The sequence below is a fragment of the Ahaetulla prasina genome, chromosome 4 (genome assembly GCF_028640845.1).
Source record: "Ahaetulla prasina isolate Xishuangbanna chromosome 4, ASM2864084v1, whole genome shotgun sequence".
NCBI classification, from domain to species: Eukaryota; Metazoa; Chordata; class Lepidosauria; order Squamata; family Colubridae; genus Ahaetulla; species Ahaetulla prasina.
Window position 1 is genome coordinate 147973514 of NC_080542.1, and position 22665 is coordinate 147996178.

Sequence of the window (22665 nt, forward strand, 5' to 3'; positions counted from 1 at the left end):
CTGGAAGAGTTTGAGCCAAATCATTGGAAGAGTTGTAGTCATGCCTTAGGCATGAAATCCATCTGGGTAACTTTGGACTAATCACCAGGAGATGGTGTGTTTAGTTTCACCTTAGCCATGAAAACTGGCTGGGTGACTTTGGGCCGATCACTAGGTGACAATGAGTTCTAGTTTCACCTTAGGCACAAAAGGTGACTGGATAACTTTGGGTTGAGTACTCTCTCTCAACCCAATCCACTTCATAGGTTGTTAGAACAGGGGAAGAAAGTTGGGGTGGATATGAGCTATTTGTAGAGAAATAATAAAGACTGAATACATGTGAACAAATATTACCTTTCTGTCAAATACACGTTTTCTTCAATGAGGTCGAAGTAGCAGGGCATTTTCCCTTCCTTGGCATACTCCTTCCAACGCTGGGGGTCCCGGAAGTCTTCCATAAAGCACAACGGACGATCCACCGACGAACCCTGGGGCAGGATGCTCAATGGCTCACTTTCTGTTTTGAGCTTCTTCCTTTCCTGCGAGCCCCCGTCGCTTTCCGAATCGCTCCCCAAGTCGGTTATCCTTTTCTTTAATGGCCCCCGTTCCTTCATGTCATTTCTTTCCATTGTCTTCGTCCCTTGTTCTTTCCTTTCCCTCGCCGTCGGGAAGTCTTTAGCCGAATTGCTGCTGATCTCGTGGGCCTGCACCGACCCCTTTTCCCTGGGGTCCCGTGACTGGAACTTCACCGACTGGTCAGGAAAATAGAGCTGGGTTTCGTCCACCCATCGGTCCACTTCTTCGTACTCCTCGTGATCCTCAGTGAGCGAATCAGGGACCTGTCCTTGGAGACGCTCATAACTAATGGCGGAAGGTCGGTTGGTCAGCCTTGGATCCCAGTAGCCATTGTCAGGCCAGTAGCTGTGAGACCCCACGTATGGGACTGGGGGCGGGGGATAAATATATCCTGGGAAAACTCCATAGCTACTATCAGGCTGTTGGTAGGTGCTGCTGGGCTTCTCTGGTTGGGAGAAATCCCACCCCAAACTCCCCAAGTCCTCCGTCGAATGAAAGCCATCCTCCCGTGAGAAATCGGCAGGATGGGAAAGACCCGCAAAAGCAGACCTCCCCTGCCTACGGTCCAATTTGGAAACACCGGCCATTGTGTTAGTCATTTCAAAACTGGAATGGTAGTGCAGATCTTCTCCTTGTGACACGCCGACCGATCGAGTGACCGAGGTCGTCTCGTTGTAGACGATTCTTTCGTCCGGCTTATGGAAAGAATCAGTAGCTGGCTCGGAGTGGCTGGTGCTGTCAACGTCATCACTCTGAGGCTGGGAGGCCTCCGGCTGAGGGCCCCCGGACCCCTCGGTTCTCTTGAGCTCTGTTGACGTTGCTAAGCTTCTCTCTGACTCTCTAGAAGGCAAAGTCCTGGTTTCATTGGACAGGTTGTTATTCAGCTCCAAGCTATCTGGCACATCTTCACAGAACGGCTTGGTAGACTCAGGCCGGCCATTTTCCCAGGCGTCCACAAAACGTCGATTGCTCTGGCTGTTCCGTGAAGAACATGAGCTGCTCTCTTCCAGGGTTAGAGTGGAATTCTTGGGAATGACCACCACGGATTGGAGGCGGTTCCTGGGAACACTGCTATCGTCCGAATCTGAGTCCTCGCTCTCGCTCTCATCGCTCAGATGCTCACTTGCACTTTCGGCCATATCAGAATAATCTTCGTTGTGGACGGAAGAGACTTCTGGAGTATTGCTGCTGCTGCCATATCTGGGCTCTTCTTCTATGGTTTCAGTTTCTTCTACGGTGACAACAATTTGACAAGAAGGGGACAACACTTCCGAAAAGGCGGATTCCATCGGAGAATCCTCTTTGTCTTTCATCACCAAAACGCCAGGAGCTGCTTTGTCTAAGCTGGATGTCATCCCTTCATCAAAGACCACTTCATCTTTCCCCTCAAGTTCTTCCTTCTCCGGAACCTTCTCGGGTTCCTTCACTGGCATCTCTAAATAATAACAGTGCTCATTTTTCAAAGGAGATTTTGCTTTTGGGACAAAGGAATCTGCTGCAGGCAGGACATCTAACTCAAGTGCAACTTCAGGGCATGTTAAGACTTCTTTAGCTATCTGTTGGATGGGTGTCTCCAGATGGAGCACATTTTCAGAAGTTGGTTGTTGCTGATTGTCTACTTCCACAACATACTCTTCTGTTGTAAAACCTCTGACTGGTGTGGGCTCCGCTGAACTGAAACCTGCGTATTTCTCATTTTCCTGAGCCAACTCGGATGGATTTTGATCCTCTACATTAGTCGATGCGAATGTTTGAGCAGGGATCTCTGCGCGAATGCCCATGTGAGGTTCTTGAGCAGCTTCTGTGTCTGAAGGCTCCACTTCAATTTCAATTTCTGAATAAGACAAAGAAACAGAGGTGTCATCTGGCAAGTAGCAAGGGGCGGGATCTTTGGTTTTACAAGAGGAATCTGTTGGATCACTCCCTTCTTTAGACAAAGTTTTAGAGTGACTGACCTGCTTGGTAAAAGAAGATACACATTCAGGTGAAGGAGGATTTGAAACCTCCATTTTTACTTCCAGCAACTGGACATTGGATTCACCAGAAAAAATGACAGACTCATCTGGATTGTCCCCTTTGGGCATAGACAGGGTTTGGAGACCCTTTGATGATAGCTTAGGACTTTTGGCTCGAGGGGGTAGATCAGATCCATCTAAATTATCATCGGAAGACAGGTCAATCTCTTCTACTTCAAAGGAAGAGGACAACCTCTTCCGGGTCCTCCTTTCGGGGGACCCATTTCTATCCAGTTCTACTGGAGAAGATGTCCTTAACTGCTCGACTCTTACTTTACCTAAAGATCCCGTGTCCTTAATACTGATATGGCTATCGATTCCTGCAAGTTCATTTACCGTAGAAAGAGGAGAACCCGTTTTTGATTCATCTAGCTTTCTGAACATCAGTGAGTCACTGAACTGACTTACTGGAGAGACAGTCCTCTCCGTTTCTGGCATCTGGGTAAGAGCGGTTTTCATTTCACAGCCTGGTACACTAGAAGTCTCCGAGTCTACACAATTAGACTGATCTTTGACATCCTCAGATTCTGTACAACAGAAAGAACTCTTAAATTTATCTGACTTGGGCGCAGATGTCTTGGAAGAGGTGGACTTGGATCGGGACGAATTCCCGCTGCCTTCTGCTTTAGAATGGGAGGCTTCCCGCCGATGTCGCGGCTCATTGACGGGTGAGGACTTTTTTGTTAAGTCACTTTCAGAAATCCTTCGTGTTTCTCTTTCTGACCTGGCCTGCTTTCCTCTTCTCTCCATGTCAGGGTAAGTGGAATCTGTCTTGCTGCTTTCCCTCTCTGACTTTAAGTAAGAGGACGAGGTCCTGGAATCTCTGTAAGATGAGGAATGAGAAGATGCATGCCGTGAATCTGTAGACAATCTAGAATGCATCCTCCGGTACTCTTCTTCCGAATCGGAACTCTCTCTCACCCGACTGTCCACGTAAGAACGGGAGTACCGCGCCTTCTCTCTGTACGGTGAGCTTCTGGGGTATCTCCGGTCAGAATCGTAGTAATGGGACCGCTCAGACCTAGAGTAAGACGAGCTGGTTCTAGAACCCCTTTCAGATCTAGAACGGGAGCGGCTTCGCCTCCTCTCCCTTTCTGATCTGGACCGTGAGGAGTACCTTGAATCTCTCTCCGATCGGGAATAGCTGGAATATTTGTCATCCCTTTCCGATCTAGACCGTGAAGAGACCTTTGGCGGCTCTTCCATTTTTGAAGCCACAGAGCTTTTTCGTGAATCCTTTTCCTTCTCCAAGCTGGCTGCTGCTTTGATTTCGTGAGATCGCTGACTTGAGGAGGTCCTCACTGAATCTTCATCCGACTCGGATCCTGGCAACGCCCCTTCTGACAATGAGAACTTCCTCCTCGGCTTCTTTGAACTTGGGGTACCCTTGGAGTTGTCTGCAATTTCTTCTTCCTTCCCAATGTGGGAATGCCTCTTCACCAATGCTGGTTCGGCTTCCTCAGAAACACCTGGAGCCAGATGTTCTTCAGAGTCCCCTAGCACAGTGTTTTGTAGTTCCAAAGCCTGCTGTGGTGGGCTGGGTGATGATTCTTTTATTGTTCGGATGATGGTTTCTACAGAGGATGTCAAGAGAGGGCCAACGGGGGCCGGTATTGCAACTTGGGGTGCACCTACTGGAATCAGCACTGTTGTGGGAGCTGGTTTTATCTGTGGAGGAGGGGGAGGTGGTGGGGGGAAAGGGGGAGGTGGGGGAGGTGGGGATGACGGCATCTCCCCCAATTCTGCTGCAGCAAGTGGCAGCGGAGCTACTGGGACCGGTGGCAATGCAGAAACCGGGAAAGGTTTCGTGGTAACATTTAGCAAATGTTTCTTGAAATGAATCTTGCCCAGTTCCGCCTTCGGCTTTGGGGGGGAAAATTCCTCGGGGGCTCCCAAAGGATCATCGAGTTCTGCTTTCAGCTTAGAAGTGAAGTCACTCGGAAGGGGTGGAAGCGATGTGCCTGGACTTTCGCTGGACTTCTCGTTCCCCAACGCGGCCAGAAACCGGTTTGGCAATGTCTTCTTGGTAAGGCTGAAGCTGAAGGACACTTTCTGCCTCCCTTGTTCCTCCAGGTTCACTTTTGTCCGGGTGCCTTTGGGTAAGAAACGGCTCGACGCCACTCCTTTGAAGACGGGGCCTTTGAGAAAGCCAGGTTTCTGGACATTTTCACTCTTGCCCTGCAACGCAAAACGGCAGCCAGTTAGAGTTGTTTGGTTTCCAAAAAGAGGAATGAATACAAGAAAGGCTGTGAACCAAAGAAAAGCAAAATCTCCCAGATAAGATGGCAGGTCAAGTTGGTTGACTGATAATAGATTTCATATCTATGAGTTTTCTTTTAACACTATGTAGTATTTTGGCAAACGAAGGTAGTCCCCGACATACAACAGTTCGTTTAGCGATCGTTCAAACTGACAACAGCACTGAGAAGAGTACTTATGACTGGTTTTCACATTTACAGCCGTTGCAGCATTCCCTGGGGTCACATGATCAAAATCCAGAAACTGCCAACTGACTCGTATTTACAACAGTTGCCGTGTCCCACAGTCACGTGATTCCCTTTGGAGACCCTCAGACAAGCAAAGTCAATGGGAAGCTAGATTTACCTAATAACTGTGTTACTGACTTTACTGATTCACTTAGCAACTGTGGCAAGAAATCTCACAAAATAGCGCAAAAACTCACAACTGCCACTTTTAGCAACGGAAACTTCGGCCTCAATTGTGGGCGTTAAGTCAAGGGCTACCAGTATGAAGCAGGTAAAGGAATTACTCTTTTGACCCATTCTTTTGGCCACTTCTCCTCCTCTATGGCTGACTCCTGGCATATCACAAATCTTTCTTTCCAGACACCCAAAACAGAACAAAAAAACCTCTCACAAAGTCTTCCTTACATCCCCCCAAAACAGAAGTGGAGTTAAATTAGTGCTTACCTCATTTTCTTCTTCCCTGTTGCGATCCAGATGAAACCATACAAAGGGGGGAGGGAAGGGGAGGAAAAAACACAGCATGAAAACTTAAACAGGAAAAAAAAAAACCGCTTGCTTTACAGATTTAACAATTTTCACTTGTGCTGAATGCTAATTTGCAGCGAGGACAGGCAGTAACCTGGCTCACTTACAAACTGTCAAAATGGGTGGTATAAGCTATTTCTCTAGCCATGTTATGGGTCACTCCAAAAAAAAAAGTGTTCTAGCATCTCTCTTCAGTAAATCCTTGGTTTTTCCCAGCAAAATTGTCAATTTTCAAGCATGTGTGCAGTCATATCGAGAGTCCAGCAGCGCAGCACCTTTCCTTCCCAAAACTATTTATTTAGGAGATTATATGGCCACCCACTCACTCACAGTGATTCCAGGTAGCTTACAAATAATAAAAGCCTAATATAAAAAGAATAAAAACAAAGCACAAAGTATTTTGAGGGCCTTCTGCAGGTACAATTCTTCCGATATCAGAAATGTGAGCCACCTCCAAGGAGGAAGAGGGTCTGGAAATGCCATTTTCCAGGAACTTTTACATGCGTTGATAGGGTAAACCTTGTTACAGCAAATTGCAGCACAAGTCTTGCAAAAAAAATTATTCTGGTTCCTCATTCCGGAATCCCAATGTAATCCAAAGAATTCAGCTTCTAGTTTTACTAAGAGAAAGCAGTGGAAAAGGGAAATATTTGGGAAAATAAAACAGGAAAAGAATGGTGTGTGTTCTCATGCAGGCGGTCCTTGATTTACAACCACAACTGGGAACCTCCGTCACTAAGCAAGGCAGTTGTAATACAGGTAGTACTCGACTTACAACCATTTCTTTGGTGTTCATTTGAAGTTATAATGTCACTGAAAGAAGTGTCTTATGAGTTTTTCACACTTACAACCGCTGCAGCATCTTCACAGTCACATGATCAAAAGTCAGATGTATGGCAACTGACTTGAATTTATGGCGGTCACAAAATCCTGGGGTCACATGATCCCCTTTTGCAACCTTCTGACAAGCAAACGCAATGGGGAACCCAGATTTGCTTAACAACCGTGTGACTAACTTAACAACTGAAGTGATTCACATAACAGCTATGGCACGAAAGCTCGAAAAATGGGGGGAGGGAAACTCACTTAACTGCCTTGCTTTAGCAAACTAAATTGTGGGCTCAATTGCAGTCGTAAGTCGAGGAATGCTTGTACAGAAGGAAGGTCACAACAAACTGATCTCAGCTGAGTTCAGTCATGTTGGGTTTGCGTCACTAGAACTTTGCCCCAAATTGTTCATCCTCAAAATTACCCCAAGTTTCAAAAAATACACTTCAACCAGCTTTTAAACCAGCACTATCATTACATAGCTGCTATTGGTTGTTGATGGAGTGTTATTTTTTTAAAAGGAAAATGGCTTTCAAATTTTCATCAATGACCTGTTAAGTTAAATGGCAAGCTTATTTGTTTCCAATCTTTTTTTTTTTACAGATGGTTACAGATCAAAAAAGAGTTTTCAGTTTGTATGAATTATTTGCAATTTTAATCTGGTTTTAAAATATTTTACTATTTGCATATTTTATCATATGGTAAGTAGCTCAGCTCACCTGCCTAGACATGATCATGAGTGCTAAAAGGGAAAGAGGTTTGATGCAAATGCCCCTTTTAGCACTGATGATGTACCCTACTGGAGTCATGAAATGTCTGTAAGAAAACCACCAACCTCAGAGAGCACCAATAACCTCACTAGGAGAAAATGAAACTCCAGGTTCTGGAGATATGCCCTAAGACTACAGTTCATGCAAGCAACTGAAATAATATCTTTCTATGCCACAAAAACATGGTAAAACCCAGAAATGTCTTCAGTCCCAAAGTCATTTCCATCAGCTTGAGGCAAAAGCTGAATAAGCAAAAAACTGCTTTGAATTTAAAAGAAGCCTCCTTTGAGGAATAAAAAAATATTACTGCTACTAAAAACATCAGCTCTTATTCTCTTCCTCCTAATTCCTTCTCACTACAAGTGCTCAGGACCATTTTTCTTCTTACAACCTTCAGTGGGACACAAGGGATGTGGAGGAAAATATCTGCTGACTTGCTAATTTTAATATTCCAAACCGTCCTCAAATCAATTTCGTTGGTAAAATTTCTTCCTGACACAAATACAATATTTTCCAAACGATTTGCTACATGTCTACCTTGTTACAACACTGTCTGTACTTGGCAACTTTAAGAGGGGAGGGCTTCAACTCCCATGGCTGGCTGAGTAATTCTGGGAGTTGAAGTCCCCACATCTTAAAGTTGCCAAACTTGAGAAACACTGTTTTGGAGGAATTGACAAGTTACATAAATCATACTATGTACTATTGTTAATACAGTCGTCCTTTAAAACACATTCTATTTATCCATTTTTAACAGGAAAGATAGTATCACTGTAAAGTTGCTTATTTTGCATAGAATCCAGCATACTAGATTAAAACTCACTTTAAAACTGTCTTGCTCAACAACCGAAATTTTTGGACCAATTGTGGTCATAACTGGAGGACTAAATGTATATTTAGACTTTTCCTTATGCACCAAGACATGAAGGGGATGGGGGCTGGGAAAATGTTATCCGGAATAACGGCTGGTGACAATTCTGCAAAACATGGAATCGTTCCGATTAGAGAATGGCAGCTAAAATAAAATTGCCCAGACCTGTAGATGATTTATGAAAGGGTGATTCCCTGGATCTGAATAGATCACCTGGATTAAAAAGAAGCTTCTGAACCCCACGCAGTGTGTGTGTGTGTGTGTGTGTGTGTGTGTGTGTGTGTGTGTGTGTGTCAAGGAAGCAGATCTCAAAGGAAGCATAAAAAGAGGGCCAGCTACACCACTGTGGTGCATCGAGCAGGTTGCTGTGGACACATTATTTGCTTGAGGAAACAGACAATGCAACCAGGAGAGGCTGAACAGTTTGCCAGCAGGTCAGAATTGCCACTTAAACCTGGAATGGGTGGGACACAAGCGATGTGGAGGAAAATACAGAATTCTAAGGCTCAATAAAGTCCCATTTGCAGGCTGTAAGGAAAGTTCATTTTCTAGAATCAAAAAAAACCAAACCTGGGCTATACAAGCAGTCCTCGATTTACAACAGTTCACTCAGTGACCATTTGAAGTTAAAATGGCACTGGGAAGAAGGGACTTGTGATCCTTTTCCCTCCACACTTACAACTGCAGCATCCATCTCCACGGCCACGTGATCAAAATTCACACACTTGATGCATATTTATGGTGGTTGCAGCCTCCCGGGGTCACGTGATCCCCTTTAATGACCTTCTGCCAAGCAAAGTTGATGGGGAAGATAGATTCGCTCAACAACCGTGTTCCTAGCAATGGCAGGGATTCACTTAACCATGGCAGGAAAGTTCGTAAAATGGGGCACAGCTCACTTAACAAAGGCCTCGCTCAGAAACAGAAATTTTGGGCTCAGCTGCGTCCTACGTCAAGGACTACCTGTACCTCCAAGTTGCTGTATAGGCAGACAGTCAAGGAGTTGAGATGATGCTCATTCTCCATTGTTTGGGCAAATTCCAGGTTGCATTTCACCCATAAAAACCAGACCCATCATGTAAAATTAGGCTGACCAAATTTTCCCCTTAAAGGGTATTTTACTACTATCCCTTTGTTCCAACTTCTTCCAAAATCTTTGCTCAAGTCAAGAGAGTGCGATGCAAGACACATTACAGGGGGTCCTCAACTTACGATCGCAATGGAGCTCAGAATTTCTGCTTCAAAGCAAGGCCGGGGGGGGGGGGGGGGGTTCAGAGAATTGCACCTCATATTACAGCATTTTGGCCACATCTCTCAAGTGAATCGTGCAGTGACTAAGCAAATCTAGCTTCCCTGTTGGCTTGTCAGAAGGTCGCAGAAGGGGATCACGTAACCCTGGGACACTGCAACCGTCACAAAGATGGGCCAGCTGCCAAGTGGCCAAATCCTGATCACGTGACCACAGGGATGCTGCAACAGCTGTAAGTGTGAAAAACGGTCATGTCTACTTTTTTCAGTGATGTTGTAACTTCAAATGGCCACTAAATAAATGGTTGTAAGTCGAGGACTACCTACAGGGTCATTACAGTGTCATTAAGAAGGGGGAAAATGAAAAAGTGCAGATGTCAAACAATTGTTTTCTAGAGCCACAACGGTCTCCCCGATGCACTATAATCACTACCACATAATTGCAGCAACTGCTCAGCTCTGTTTAACTCATTTTGCCAACTGTGTTTTGCAACCAGCAAACAGTTGGGCTGAGAGCTGAAATTACCAATTAATACTCCCTCTGGGGGGGGGAAAGAAGCAAAAGATAAGAAGAGCCAAGGGAGGACTGGAAAAAGAAACAACACAAAATTTTGTCCACTGGCTCACACACCGAGGCTCAAATCACAAGAAAATGCTGCAAAGATGGAGCTAACCAGGGAAATTAAAATTTAAATCGTATTTCTGATAATGAAAAATAAAAATGGAAAAAGGGAAAGAAATCTTTAAAAAGGGGGGGGGGAAGTAAAAAAGAAAAGATAGAGGGAAAAAATAAAAAGAATGAAAAAAAAAAACAGACAATTACACTGGGATTAGCAGTGATAGAATAAAGAGAAGAGGAGGAAATAAAGAAAAACTGAGGGGGAATATTAAAAGAGTAAAAGTTAGAGAAAGGTGAAAAAGAGGATGCAAGAAAGGGAAAAAGAAAATGAAAGAATGGGAGAAAGGGAGAAAAATATTAAGAGATGAGATTTGGGAGAGGCTGAAAGAAAATGGTTAAAAGTAGGAGAAAAATGAATAGAAGAAAAGAAATTAAAATAGTGATAGATATGTTTTCTTTGTGTGTGTGTGTGTCTGAGAATGCATGGAATGAGAGAGAATTAAAGTTGATGGTAAAGAAATAAATTTTAAACATAAAAAAGTGGAAAACCCAGCAGAAAGATAACATGGTTTATAAATGAAAATGATTGAAATTAAGATGTAAGAGGGAATAAAATTGAAATGTTAGCAAATGATGTACATTATTGGAAGAAAATAAGTGAATTGTGAACAGAAATGTTAAGAAAATAAGAGGTGGAAAGTTATATTAATTGACAGTATGATATAAATGGAATAAGATGAAGACAATGTTAATGTTTAAAATATAGGAGAGGAGGTTTGAAAAATATGTATAATAAGTGAGAAAATCGGGGTTGTCTGGACACTAGAAATATTGAAAATACAGCAATGGAGAGAGATAAGGAGAGATGGAAAGAAGGAGGGAGAGAGAAAGAAGAAAGGGAAGAGGAGAGGAGGTAAGGTAGGGGAAATAAGAGTAGGAGAGAAGGTCAGACAGGGAGGAAGTAGGGTGGAGGAAGAGAAAGGAATGGGAAGTAGAGGAGTGAGAAAGTAGGTACGAGAAAGAAGGGAGGGAAAAGTGACAGGAGAAGAAAGGATTGCTATGAAAAGGAAATGGAGGAAAGACAACCCTGAATATATTAGGATAAAAATTGAAATAGTTAAAAAAAAAGAATGAAAGGGAATGAATATGAATAAAAATGGAGAAATTAGAACTTGAGGGCGAAAGAAAATGTGATTTAATAAAATAAGCAAGGAAATATTAGGAAATGAATAAAAAACTATGAAAAAAGAATGTTTTGGCAAGAACTGCAACTGAATAAAATATATTTGAATATATTGAATTGTATAAGATATGATATGGCCATTACTCTGTTCATGAATTGTGTATGTGTGGAGGAGGGGCTGAAACTAAAAAAATCAATAAAAGCTTGTACAAAAAAAAAAATTAAATTGTATTTCTGATTCTTCCAGCATTGGATTCTGCTGACCTCCCAATGTTACCCAGTCTCTGAAAAACCCTCTTGCCCATTATGACTTACAATAGTTCATTTAGTGACGGAAGTTACAGTGCCACAGAAAAGAGGGACTGTTGCGAGTGCCCCACACGTAGGACCGTTGCAGCAACCCCGCAGTTATGTGTTCCAAAATTTGGACGCCTGGCCACTGAAGGAGCCACACGATCCTCTTTTGCAAAGCCAACAGGGAAGCTGGATTAGCTTAACAACCACATGACTATCTTAACAACTGAAGGGATTCCCGTAACAACTGTGTCAAGAATGATCGTAAAATGGGGTGAAACTGTCTTACTTAGCAACAGAAACATCTGGCTCCATTGTGGTCATAAGTCAAGGAGGGCCTGTAATCCAGATGTAAACTCACCACCACGGAGTTCTGGCAGCTCAGCAGGGATTGTGATCCCTGTGTCTGAACTGTGAGGTACAGGGAGTCCTGATTTATGACAACAGCATCCAAAATGTCCATCACTAAGCAAGACAGTTGTTAAATGAGACATGCATCACTGTATGAGCTTTTTTTGTCACGGTTGTTAAGCAAATCACTGAAGTTGTTAAGTGAACCGTGTGACTTGTTTAAAGTGAATCTGCTGGGCAGAAGCTTGAAAATGGTGGCCTGGGGGGGGGGGGAAACGGGACATAGCAACCATCATGAATACATGCCAGATGTCAAGCGCCCAAAGTTTGACCCCATGACTGTTGGCATGCGGCAATGGTGAAAAATTGTCGCATGTCAACTTTTTTCAGCACCGTCGTAACTTTGAATGGTCCTTAAATACCTGGTTGCAACTCAAGGACTACCTATATGGCATCAAGCAACATCACAGCTTCCTGCATCCCTGGCTGGGAGGGGACAATACACAAAAGAGCACCATGCAATTAGTTTCTGTTAGGCCACAACTGGAACAAATGAAAACCGCTTGAGAGAAATCTGAACTGTGTTGTCTTTTTATTTTATTTATTTATTTATAATTTAATTTCTATACCACCATTCTCCCGAAGGAGCCATATTAAAACACAATAATACAAAATATAAATAACATATTTAAAATTTAAAACGAAATATTTAATAGGCCAATTCACTAAAACGGTCCTAGACCGATAAAACCCTTTAAAATTTAAAATTATAATAAATAAATTAATTAAAATGCACTTAGGTTAGTCCCGCACGATTGAATAATAAAGTCTTCAATTCCCGCTTGAAGGTTCGGAGGTCGGGAAGTTGGCATAACCCTGGAGGTAACTCGTTCCAAAGGGACGGTGCTGCCACAGAGAAGACTCTCCCCCCGGGGGCCACCAACCGACATTATTTGGCTGATGGCACCCTAAGGAGTCCCTCTCTGTGAGAGCGCACAGGTCGTTGGGAGGCTATCGGTGGCAGAAGGCGGTCTCGTAGATAACCCGGTCCTAAGCCATGGAGCGCTTTGAAGGTGGTCACTAGCACTTTGAATTGCACCCGGAAGGCTACCAGCAGCCAGTGCAGGCCACGCAGGATGGGTGTTATGTGGGAGCAACGTGGTGCTCCCTCTATTACTCGCACAGCCACATTCTGGACTAGCTGGAGCCTCCTGGTGCTCTTCAAGGGGAGCCCCATGTAGACAGCATTGCAATAGTCCAGGCGAGAAGTGACAAAAGCGTGAGTGACCGTGCGTAAGGAGTCCCGGTCAAGGAAGGGGCGCAACTGGCGGCAAATCAGGCGAATCTGATAAAATGCTCCCCTGGCGACGGCCGTCAAATGTTCTTCTAGGGACAGCCGATCGTCCAGGAGAATGCCCAAGTTGCTCACTCTTCCCCTGGGGGCCAAAACTTCACCCTCAACAGTCAGCGAAGGTGTAAGCTGACTGTACCGGGACGCCGGAACCCACAGCCACTCTGTCTTGGTGGGGTTGAGTTGGAGCCTGTTCCTCCCCATCCAGACCCGCACAGCCTCAAGACACCGGTCCATCACCTCGACAGCTTCGTTGGGGTGGTTCAGGGTGGAAATGTACAGCTGGGTATCATCAGTGTACAGATGATAATCCACCCCGAAACCACGGATAACCTCACCCAGCGGCTTCATGTAGATGATGAACAGGAGAGGTGAGAGAACCAACCCCTGTGGCACCCCACAAGTAAGGCGCCTAGAAGTCGATCTCTGCCCCCCTGCCAACACCGTCTGCGAATGGTCAGAGAGATAGGAGGAGAACCACCGATAAACGGTGCCTCCCACCCCCAATTCCTCCCACCGCCGCAGCAGGATACCATGGTTGATGGTATCAAAAGACGCCGAGAGATCTAAAAGGACCAGGACTCACAATAGCCTATGCGAGAAAACCATCTCACAAAATGGGGTTGCCAGGCTACAAATGGGAAAGTTCCTATTAAGTGAAAGGCAAAATGATAGTTGGCACCTATAAATTCCAGAAATAGAATAACAGGGTTGGAAGGAACCTTGGAGGTCTTCTAGTCCAACCCCCTGCTCAAGGAGGAGACCCCGCCTTCATTTATTCTAGATTAACACAAGCCTGGGTTTGCACAAGGCATTAAACTGGCTGAAGTGAACCATGATTTATTACTTAACTCTTGGGATTCGTGATCTACCTAACGAGTAAAATATTAACCAAAGACATTTCTGATCTGAGGGCTTGGTGAACCTGACCTGGAAATAAAAACTAACAACTCTAAAGAGAAAGCAGGACAAAAAGAAATGCTTTTCAGAGCTAAAAACAAATTTATTTTTTATAGAATGATTTATAAATATTATTTAAAAGGTAAGATGCTAATAAATAAAACAAAAATAAATTTATTTTTATTTATTTGTATCCCACCTTTTATTATCTTTACAAATAACTCATGGCAGCGAACATAACTTATTCTCTTCCAATTTTCCCCACGTGAAGTGGGTTGAGCTGAGAGGGAGGGACTGGCCCAAAGTCACCAAGCCGGCTTTCATGCCTAAAGTGAGAACAGAACTTACCGTCTTCCAGATGATTGGCCCAAAGCCACCAAGCCAGCATTTGTGCCGAAGACACAACTAGAACTCACCATCTCCTGGAGATTGATCTCAAGTCATCCACTTGGGTTTTCATGCCTAAAGTGGGCCTAGAACTCACTGTCACCTGGTGATTGGCCCAAAATCACCCAGCTGACTTTCAGGCCTAAGGCAGGATTAGAATTCACCATCTCCTGGTGATTGGCCAAGAATCCCCCATTCAGCTTTCATACTTAAAAGGTGGGACTAGAACTCATCTCAAATTGAGATATATGGTATGTGTCTGTGTGCGTATTAGACACAAGACACAATGTCAGGCTTGCCATCTCCAGCTTCTCGGCTTTGCTGGCCTCCCGCCATGAATTGGGAGGGAGGGAGGGAGGGAGGGGGAGAAGGAATTTGGGGCAGTACATCCTGTGGGCCTGGAAATAAGGAGACGAAGGGCCCAGTGGGGAGGCATGTTGACAAAACAAGCCAGCTATCAAAGACACCTGGCTCGGGAACCGAAGGGGAGTGTAGTGTGTCGTCAGAAGCGCCAAAGAACCCAACCATTTCCAAAACACCCCAAAGCTACCCTGATAGACCAGCCAAGGAGGGAGGGCCAGGAAGGTAGGGGGAGATACTCACATCTAGCTGCAAGCACTTGAGTAAAAGAAGTAAAAATTTTGAGTCTTTTTTTCCTAAATGTCTAAGTTGGGGCAGGTCTGACAGACAGACACACTGCATATATATTGCTTCGTCGCTTACAGTGTTATTCACAACTGAAACCAAATGAAATAAAGCTCATTTCCATTTGAAAATGGAGCACGTGTCGCAGCAGCCATCCCATAGTAACGGAACTGTTTCACCTGTTTCCCACCTGCCTTTAGAAAACGAACCCCTTAAATGCAGTTGACCTTGTCTACTTATAAAATACCAGAGCTGATCTCAGAACACTTTACTTCCTCTGCCAGCCACCATTCAAAACTGCTTTTCTCAGCAATTATCCCAGAGAAGGGGGAAATGTGTGTGCGCGCGCGCATGTGCATGTATATTTATATATATATTTGCACTGCAGGCATGGCAGATCTGTCAGGTTTCAGCTAAAAAAGATTAAGACAAATAGCCATTTCTGAATTTGCAAGACAGCCCTTCACGCTTTTGGGGTTTTATCTCTCCATGTTCAGCAAAGAGAAAATAAGCACTGAATCTCTTTCTCCCTGCCAAGAAAATCTAAATAAGTCAATCTGTAACTGCAGGGACTCCTCGACTTATGACCATAAGTTGCTAAGCTAAGTTGAGTTGAATTGCATCCGATTTTCTCACGGGGGTTAAGCAAATCATGCAGCCATTGAACAAATCTGGGTTTTTCTCCCGGTTGACTTTTGCTTGACGGAAGCCAGCTGAGAGATCGCAAAAGAGGATCACATGACCCCAGGACACTGCAACCATCGCTAAGTATGAGTCAGAAGCCAAATGCCCAAATTCTGATCACATGACTGAAGGGATGCTGCAAGGCATTAAAGAGATGCTGCAACTTCAGTCACTGCAGGAATGGTTTTAACTTGAGGACTAACTGTAGTATCATTCATTTAGTGACCATTAGGCGTTATGACCGTTTTTCATACTTACAACCGTTGCAGCATCCCCATGATTGAAATTCAGATACTTGGCAACTGGCTCATATTTAGGATGATTGCAGTGTCCTAGGGTCATGTGATCCCCTTTTGTGATCTTCTGACATGTAAAGTCAATGGGGAAGCCGGATTCACTTTACAACCAGGTTACTAACCTTTACTGCCACCGTTGTTAAGTGAATCACTTCAGTTGTTAAACTGAAGCGATTTACTTAACAACAACGGCAATAAAGGTTGTAAAATGGGGCAAAGGTCACTCAACAATTGTCCTGTTTAAAATTTGTGCTCAACTGTGATCGTAAGTTGAGGACTACCTGAAATTTTCCTGTTAACTGTAACTTCCTGTAACGATCAACCATACGCTAATAATTTCCCCTATTTAAGTTCCCTCCGTGCTGGAAGCAAAAAGCATCTCCGAGACATAATGGATTTTATTTCCAAATTGTTCTCTGTCCTTTTGCTGTTTTAAGTTTGACACTCGGCTCTTGGAGGCACGCACCTCTTAAAAAATTTATGGCACTTGGAGAGCAAGGCCAGGAGGGAACAAATATTGCTCAAGATGCAATTCAGAGAGCAACTTAAAAATTCAAACACCAAACCATGTCTACCTCCATTTCACCTAAGCCAAAAAAAGTTATGATTGTCTGGTTTTAACAGAATGACAGATACCATATAGCCCATTAAAGGGGTGATCCCTGAAAACATGGGGCAGAAGTCACCCCCCCCCCGAATGTAACACATTTTAGAGGCCCTACTCTAAAGACACTACTTGCAATTTTGGAATTTATTTAAGCACCCACCACCCCACCCTGAGTAAAGATAACAAGGAGGAATATGTTAAAAGGCAAAATTTGCTTCCTGCCAATTGAGTCAAAAGACTTAACATTTTAAAGCACAGGAAGGAGGAGAAAAGAGAAGAAGATAAGAGAAGGAAGGAAGGTAAGGACTAGAGAAGAGGAGAAGAAAATAAGAGAAGAAGGAAGAAGGGAAGGAAGGGAAAAGGGGGGACTTCCTGCCAGTAATTCTACCCCAAAGAATTGTTGAATGTTCCCTGTTTCGACACCTGCTAAGCAAAGACATCCATGGGTGTGGGTGTGTGTATGTTGAACTTACAATAGCAAAACAGAAGCTGAATTTCTTTCTTTCTTTTTTTCTTTTTTTGGTACAATTAATTTCTGGAATTGCATAATGTTGCATAAAACCAAGGAGAGCAATTTGCAAAAACGAAGGTTTACCCTATTTCCTTGGTCCAAGCTTTTACCTTTCTACCTCTTCAGACCCATCCATACTCTTTGCAAAGATGCACCTGTGGTCCCCTTCCACCTCAGAGGTGACTGCAATTTCAGCGCTGCTGGGTGCATTAGCCTTTTGGTGTCCACTGGGATCCTTCTGTGTGAAAGCCGTGCTATAAAAACAAAACAGGATTCAAAAGAAACAGTTGAGGGTTACATGCGCAGGTGAGCCAAGGGAGAAAGGAAGGACTGAGCTGCTGAAACCCATTTTAGCCAGAAAACAAAAACGGCAGCCCAGTTCTCCTCAGGGCAGGGATTAACAGGATAACAAGAGTTGGAAGGGACTTTGGAGGTCCTCTAGTCCAACCTCCTGCTCTAGCAGGAGAGACTGTACCATTTCTGACAAGTGCAGCGATGGAGCACCCACCACTTCTGGAAGCAAACTGATTCACTGTTCTCACTGTTGGGAAATTTCTCTTTTATTTCTAGGTTGGTTCTCTCCTGGATTAGAATTAATGCACTGGGCCCAAAGGACTATCAATAATGCATTTTTTTAAGTATCACAAAAACATGGGTGCTTCTGTCCTCTACTGGATATTTATCTTTTTAAATTGTCTGTAAGCCACCCAGAATTGCAGTTATCAGTGAGGGGTGGCATATAAATTGAATAAATAACACTGATGAAGTCCCCCAAATTCACAACTAACTCTTTCCCTTATAAAAGCATTTTAAAAAGTCTAATTTCTGAATACCATTAGTTCAGCCATGCCTTGAGACAATATAAAGTATCCCTTTGTGTAATAAAAATGAAAGAATATTGGGTACAAGTTACCAAGAATACAGATAGTCCTCGATTTACAACAAGAAGCTCATTTAGCGAACGTTCAAACTTACGCCACTGAAAAAGTGACATGACCATTTTTCACACTTACAACCATTGCAGCCATTCCCATGGCTACGTGATCAAAATTCAGATGTTTGGCAACTGACTCATATTTATGACAGTTGCAGTGCCCTGGGGTCAGGTGATCCCCTTTTGCAACTTTCTGACAAGCAAAGCCAAAAGGGAAGCTGTGTTATTTACAATTTACAACCATGTTACTAATTTAACAACTGCAGTGATTCACATCGTAAAATGGGACAAAATTCACTTAACAAATGTTTCGCTTAGCAACAAAAATTTTGAGCTTAAAGGTAGGGGAGACCCTATGTATATAAAAGGAGGAAGTTTTAGAAAGAAAATCCTAATAGGCTTATAGAAAAAATCAAGTGCTTCCAAGCAGGTGCTCTCCCCTAGAGCTGGATTCAAATTCTTATCAAACAATAGCAACCGTTTGTCTTTTTCAAGTTTGCTTCTGAAGACTTTTTAAAAAAAAAAAAAATAGCTGCAGAGCCTGTTGTTACAGACACAGTTCCCCAATTCCCAATCTTCCATGTTTGGGGCTTGCTGCTTCAAACTTACCCACCAGAGACCTGGATTTAAAGAGAAAATGTGAATTATAGCTTGCACAGGTACACCTGTGGGGGACATTTTCAACCAAATCTCTCTGCCACAATCATGGCTTGCTTAGAGCCCAGGAAAGGAGACAGGTGCTTTAAAAGATTCCCCCACATGTGCTAGCCATGCTCTGACTCACATGGTCACCTTTGGATCCAGGTCAAGGCTCAACTTATTATGTCAGGTACTTGCAGCCATCATGCAGCAACTTCAGTTTAATGGGTTATTTGCCCAGGGGGGCTGCATAAGAAACTGGGGCTGTTGTGAAGAGCCAAACCAACAGGGTTGTGAAGATGCACAGGTACCACATGTAAACTGTGGGGAGGGAAATAGTGGGTTATCTAGAAAAATGAATGCAATCCACACCGACCAGACAGGGAGAGCCAAGGGGCCAATATACTGACCAGGTCTGACCTAGAATCACAGGACTGGAAGGGGCCTTGGAGGTCTTCTAATCCAGCCTCGTGCCTGAGCAGGAGACTTTAATCTTTCCTTCTCCAGCTAAGAGACCTTGGTGGTTTTCTACTGCCATCCTCCCCAAGGCAGAAAATGTTATCTTTCCTCCTTTGGCTAAGAAACCTTGGCGGTCTTTCTAGTCCAGCACAACCCCACCCCCGAACCTCCCCCCTTCATGGCAGGAGACACCAGCCTTTCCTTCTCCATCTAAAGGACCATGGAGGCCTTCTAGTCTGACCCCCGTACCCAGAAGCAGGAGACCTTAATCTTTCCCTAAGGGCAACTTTTCCGGCTCTGGAAAGATAACTAACCAAACAGTATTATAGAAATAATCCTCCCTGCACCAAAGCCAACCCAAACAAAATACTCAAAATACAGAACTGATCAGAGGTTGTTGTTCTGGAAGACAGGTTCACAAATCGGCAGCTGCTCTCTTAAGGAAAGAAACCCCCCCCCACACACACACATTCTTCCCCCCCCCCAAAAAACCAGACCAAACAAGTCCAAAATCCAAAAATTTATTCTAGGGAGGGAGGAAGGGAGGGGGGGGCAGGGGTCTCGTCCACACTGCGATCTCCCCCCCCCCAAAAAAAACCACTCTCGGCTGTTTCAGAAGGGAGGGGAAAAAAAGGGGGGGAACCTCCCCCTCCGTGCCCCAATTTCACCCGCCGCCCCCCACCCCCACCGCAAAAGGGGAGCTTGGGAGGGTCTCGCCCACCGGGCAGAAGGGGAATTGGGGTGGGGGCAGTGTCAAGCCCCCCGCCTCGAGTCCCTCCCCCCAAAAGCCCCTCCCCAGGATCTTTCTGTGAGGAAACTGCTGCCCCCCCCCCACACACCTCAATGGTTTCCAGGGTGGGAGGAGGACGAAAAAGGGGAGCGGGTTGGGTGGGGGGGGTGGGGGGTGGCGCCCTCTTCAATGCTTAAAAAAAAAACAAAAAAAACCCAAACCTCGGTTTTCTAGACGAGCCGGACCAGAAAAAAAAGGCGGAAATCGCGGCCGCTTTGTTCGCCCCCGGCTTAGGGTGTCCGGGGCCCGGCCGCGGCGCTCACGCGAGGCCGGGGATGCGCGGCCTAGTCAGGCCCGGCTTCTGCTTCTTTCTCCCCTCGGCCGCCTCAGAGAGGCCTGTGGGAGGGGAGGGGAGGGAGGAGGGGAGGGGGCTCGTGAGGGGTCGGGCGACCGTTGCTCCTGTTCCAGCGGGGGGGAGGGGGGGCGCGCGAGGTCTGAGGAGACTTTTCTCTCTCCCCCACCCTCAGGATCGCTCCTCCCCTCCTCCTCCCCCCCCCACACAGCCCCACTTACTCAGGGGTCGGGTGCTCGGGGTCGTAGAAGTCTTCCATGGCGGCGGCTCCTGCCCTGCACGAACCCCCTGCCCCGATACGTCCGCCGCCGGGCGCCCGGACGGGATGCTCCGCGCCCTCTGCGCCGCCGCCTCCCGCTCACATCGTTTTTCTAACTCCGCCGAGAACAGCCGACGGCGCCCGAACGCGCCCAACGAGCCCGCACGAGCCCAGCCGAGCGTCGAGTTAGCCCGCCCGAACCCCAGCCGACCTCAGCCGAGCGTCGACCTAACCCGGCCGAGCCGACTCGAACTGAGACGAGTCCCCGGCGAGCGAGAGGCCAAGCGGCGTTCGTAAACCCCGCCCTGGCCACGCCTCCCACCCTCCCCGGCCACGCCCTCCCCGGCCGCGCCTCCTCCCTCCCCGAGCGATCGCTTCCCCCCGCCCCCACTTTCCCACGTGTGTGTGTGTGTAACCGCCTCGCTGGGAAGTGTTCCCCCTCCCATCGTCCACAGCCGGCGCGCCTCATAGGAGTTGGAGTCCCCGAGCGAGCAAGCGAGACAGAGAGCGTTTCTTGTTCCTGGGGAATCATTGTAGATTGAATTGTCCTGTTGTTTCCTTTCATTATATCCAATTAATATCGTTATTACATATATATATGCTTATATATTATATAGTTACTTTCATGCTTAGGCTTATAGATATACTGTTGCGACAAAATAAATAAAATAAATAAATAAATAAGTTGTGCCATGGGTGTGTGTGTGTGTGTGGGGGATAGTCTGGCTCCGGGGGTCCTCAGCGGACGTGCCCCATGGGACTTGGAGTTCCCGACTATGTAGTTACTCCCCGCCCGATCCTGGAGGGTGGTTTGCAAAACGTCGCCCGTGAAGGGCTCGGCTGGCCGCGGGGCGCTTTAACCGCCTAGTCCAAGGTCCCCGGCCGCCGCGACACATGGGAGTTGGAGTCCCTGGATTAAAAATGAGTTTCTCACCGGCGGGCCGGGGATGGTGGATTGCAGCGCGCCGTGGGGCTCTGCATCGCTAAGCTCATCGTTCCCACCCACCCCCATGAGAGTTGGGGTCCCTGATGGAGAAATTCTCCTCGCTTGCACCCACCCCATCGGCCCCAGCCGGCGCACCCCATTGGGAGTCAAGGGTCCACGACTGAGAGATTCTCCCAGTCCGACCGGGGTCATAGAGTGCACCGTGCCGTAAAAGCTCGTTTGACCGCGGGGGTTGCACTGTTCAGCCCGTGGCGCCCAGCCCACGCGCCCCATGGGAGTTGGAGTCCCCGGCTGAGAGTTTTTTTCCCGTCCGACGCGCAATGGTAGATTGCACCGTGCTGTGGGGGCTCTTCCACCCGCGGGGCTTGCAGCCGGTGTGCCCCACGGGAAATGGAGTCCCCGCCCTAGCTGGGATTCTTGGCTGCACTGCGTGGGGGCTCCTGCAACGCCCCCGAAGGGACTCCCAATTTAACTAACTGGTTTCCAACAAGGCTGGCTGAGTGGGATTCAATATCCTCTTTTGTCGTCCCCCTCTCCCCCAGCCTTGACCTTGTGTGAGAGCCTACAGCCCCCCCCCCCAAAAGCAATTTTACAAATGGGAAATTGAGACTGACCTCGTGACTTTCCAACTGCCTACTACCCGGCTACAGTATTAGCCCCTCTGACGTCATGGGCAGCGACCTCACTCCCCCTCCTAAATTGTGAGTGAGGGTCTTCTCCCTGTTTTGAGAGCTGGAGGGACAAGAAGGGTACCTTTTATTTACCTGGCCTTCTGGGCACCTGCGGTATAAAAATAATCACATTAATTCGTGTTTTAATTCTGTTTCATACAGTTATGGAGATCATAAGTGCCCTCATTTACTTGACTTTCTAATACACCCTGAAATGGTGTAGGGTTTCCTGCCCCTTCCTGCAGGGGGTTGGACTAGAAGACCTCCAAGGTCCCTTCCAACTCTGTTATTATGTTAAGTTAACTTACTCTGACTCATTTCATAGTTCTAGTAATACTATTCCTTTGGTTTTGCTGCTTTTTGCACAGTGATTAACAACCCGACAAATAGGTGTGCAATTTTCAACCGTAAATTTATAAATGTATATATATCACAAATAATTAATCTCAGCTTGACCTACCTTGCAGAGTGGTTGTTGGGTAAAAAAATAGAGTGAGGAGGATCAGGTATGATTGCTGCCCTGAAGTTTGTTTGTTGGTTGATCAACTT

General features: G+C 45.8%; 1 protein-coding gene across 3 annotated transcripts in view; it reads right to left on the minus strand.

Annotated features, from left to right (window-relative positions):
* Positions 1-20733, minus strand: part of SETD2 (SET domain containing 2, histone lysine methyltransferase) — a 67592-nt gene extending 46859 nt beyond the window's left edge. The window contains exons 1-4 of one of the 3 annotated variants that reach the window (XR_009154811.1): positions 20462-20730; positions 17237-17380; positions 5501-5516; positions 334-4748 (exon numbers count right to left, since the gene is read on the minus strand). Coding sequence is in view for 2 of the 3 variants with exons in the window: in XM_058179916.1 (XP_058035899.1) it covers positions 334-4748; positions 5501-5516; positions 17237-17380; positions 20462-20499 (4613 nt within the window). In the remaining variant the exon portion in view is untranslated. Of the gene's footprint in view, positions 1-333; positions 4749-5500; positions 5517-17236; positions 17381-20461 lie in introns of all 3 variants that reach the window. The other 2 variants (XM_058179916.1, XM_058179915.1) reach the window with 2 other exon arrangements.
* Between the last annotated feature and the right edge of the window lie 1932 nt (positions 20734-22665).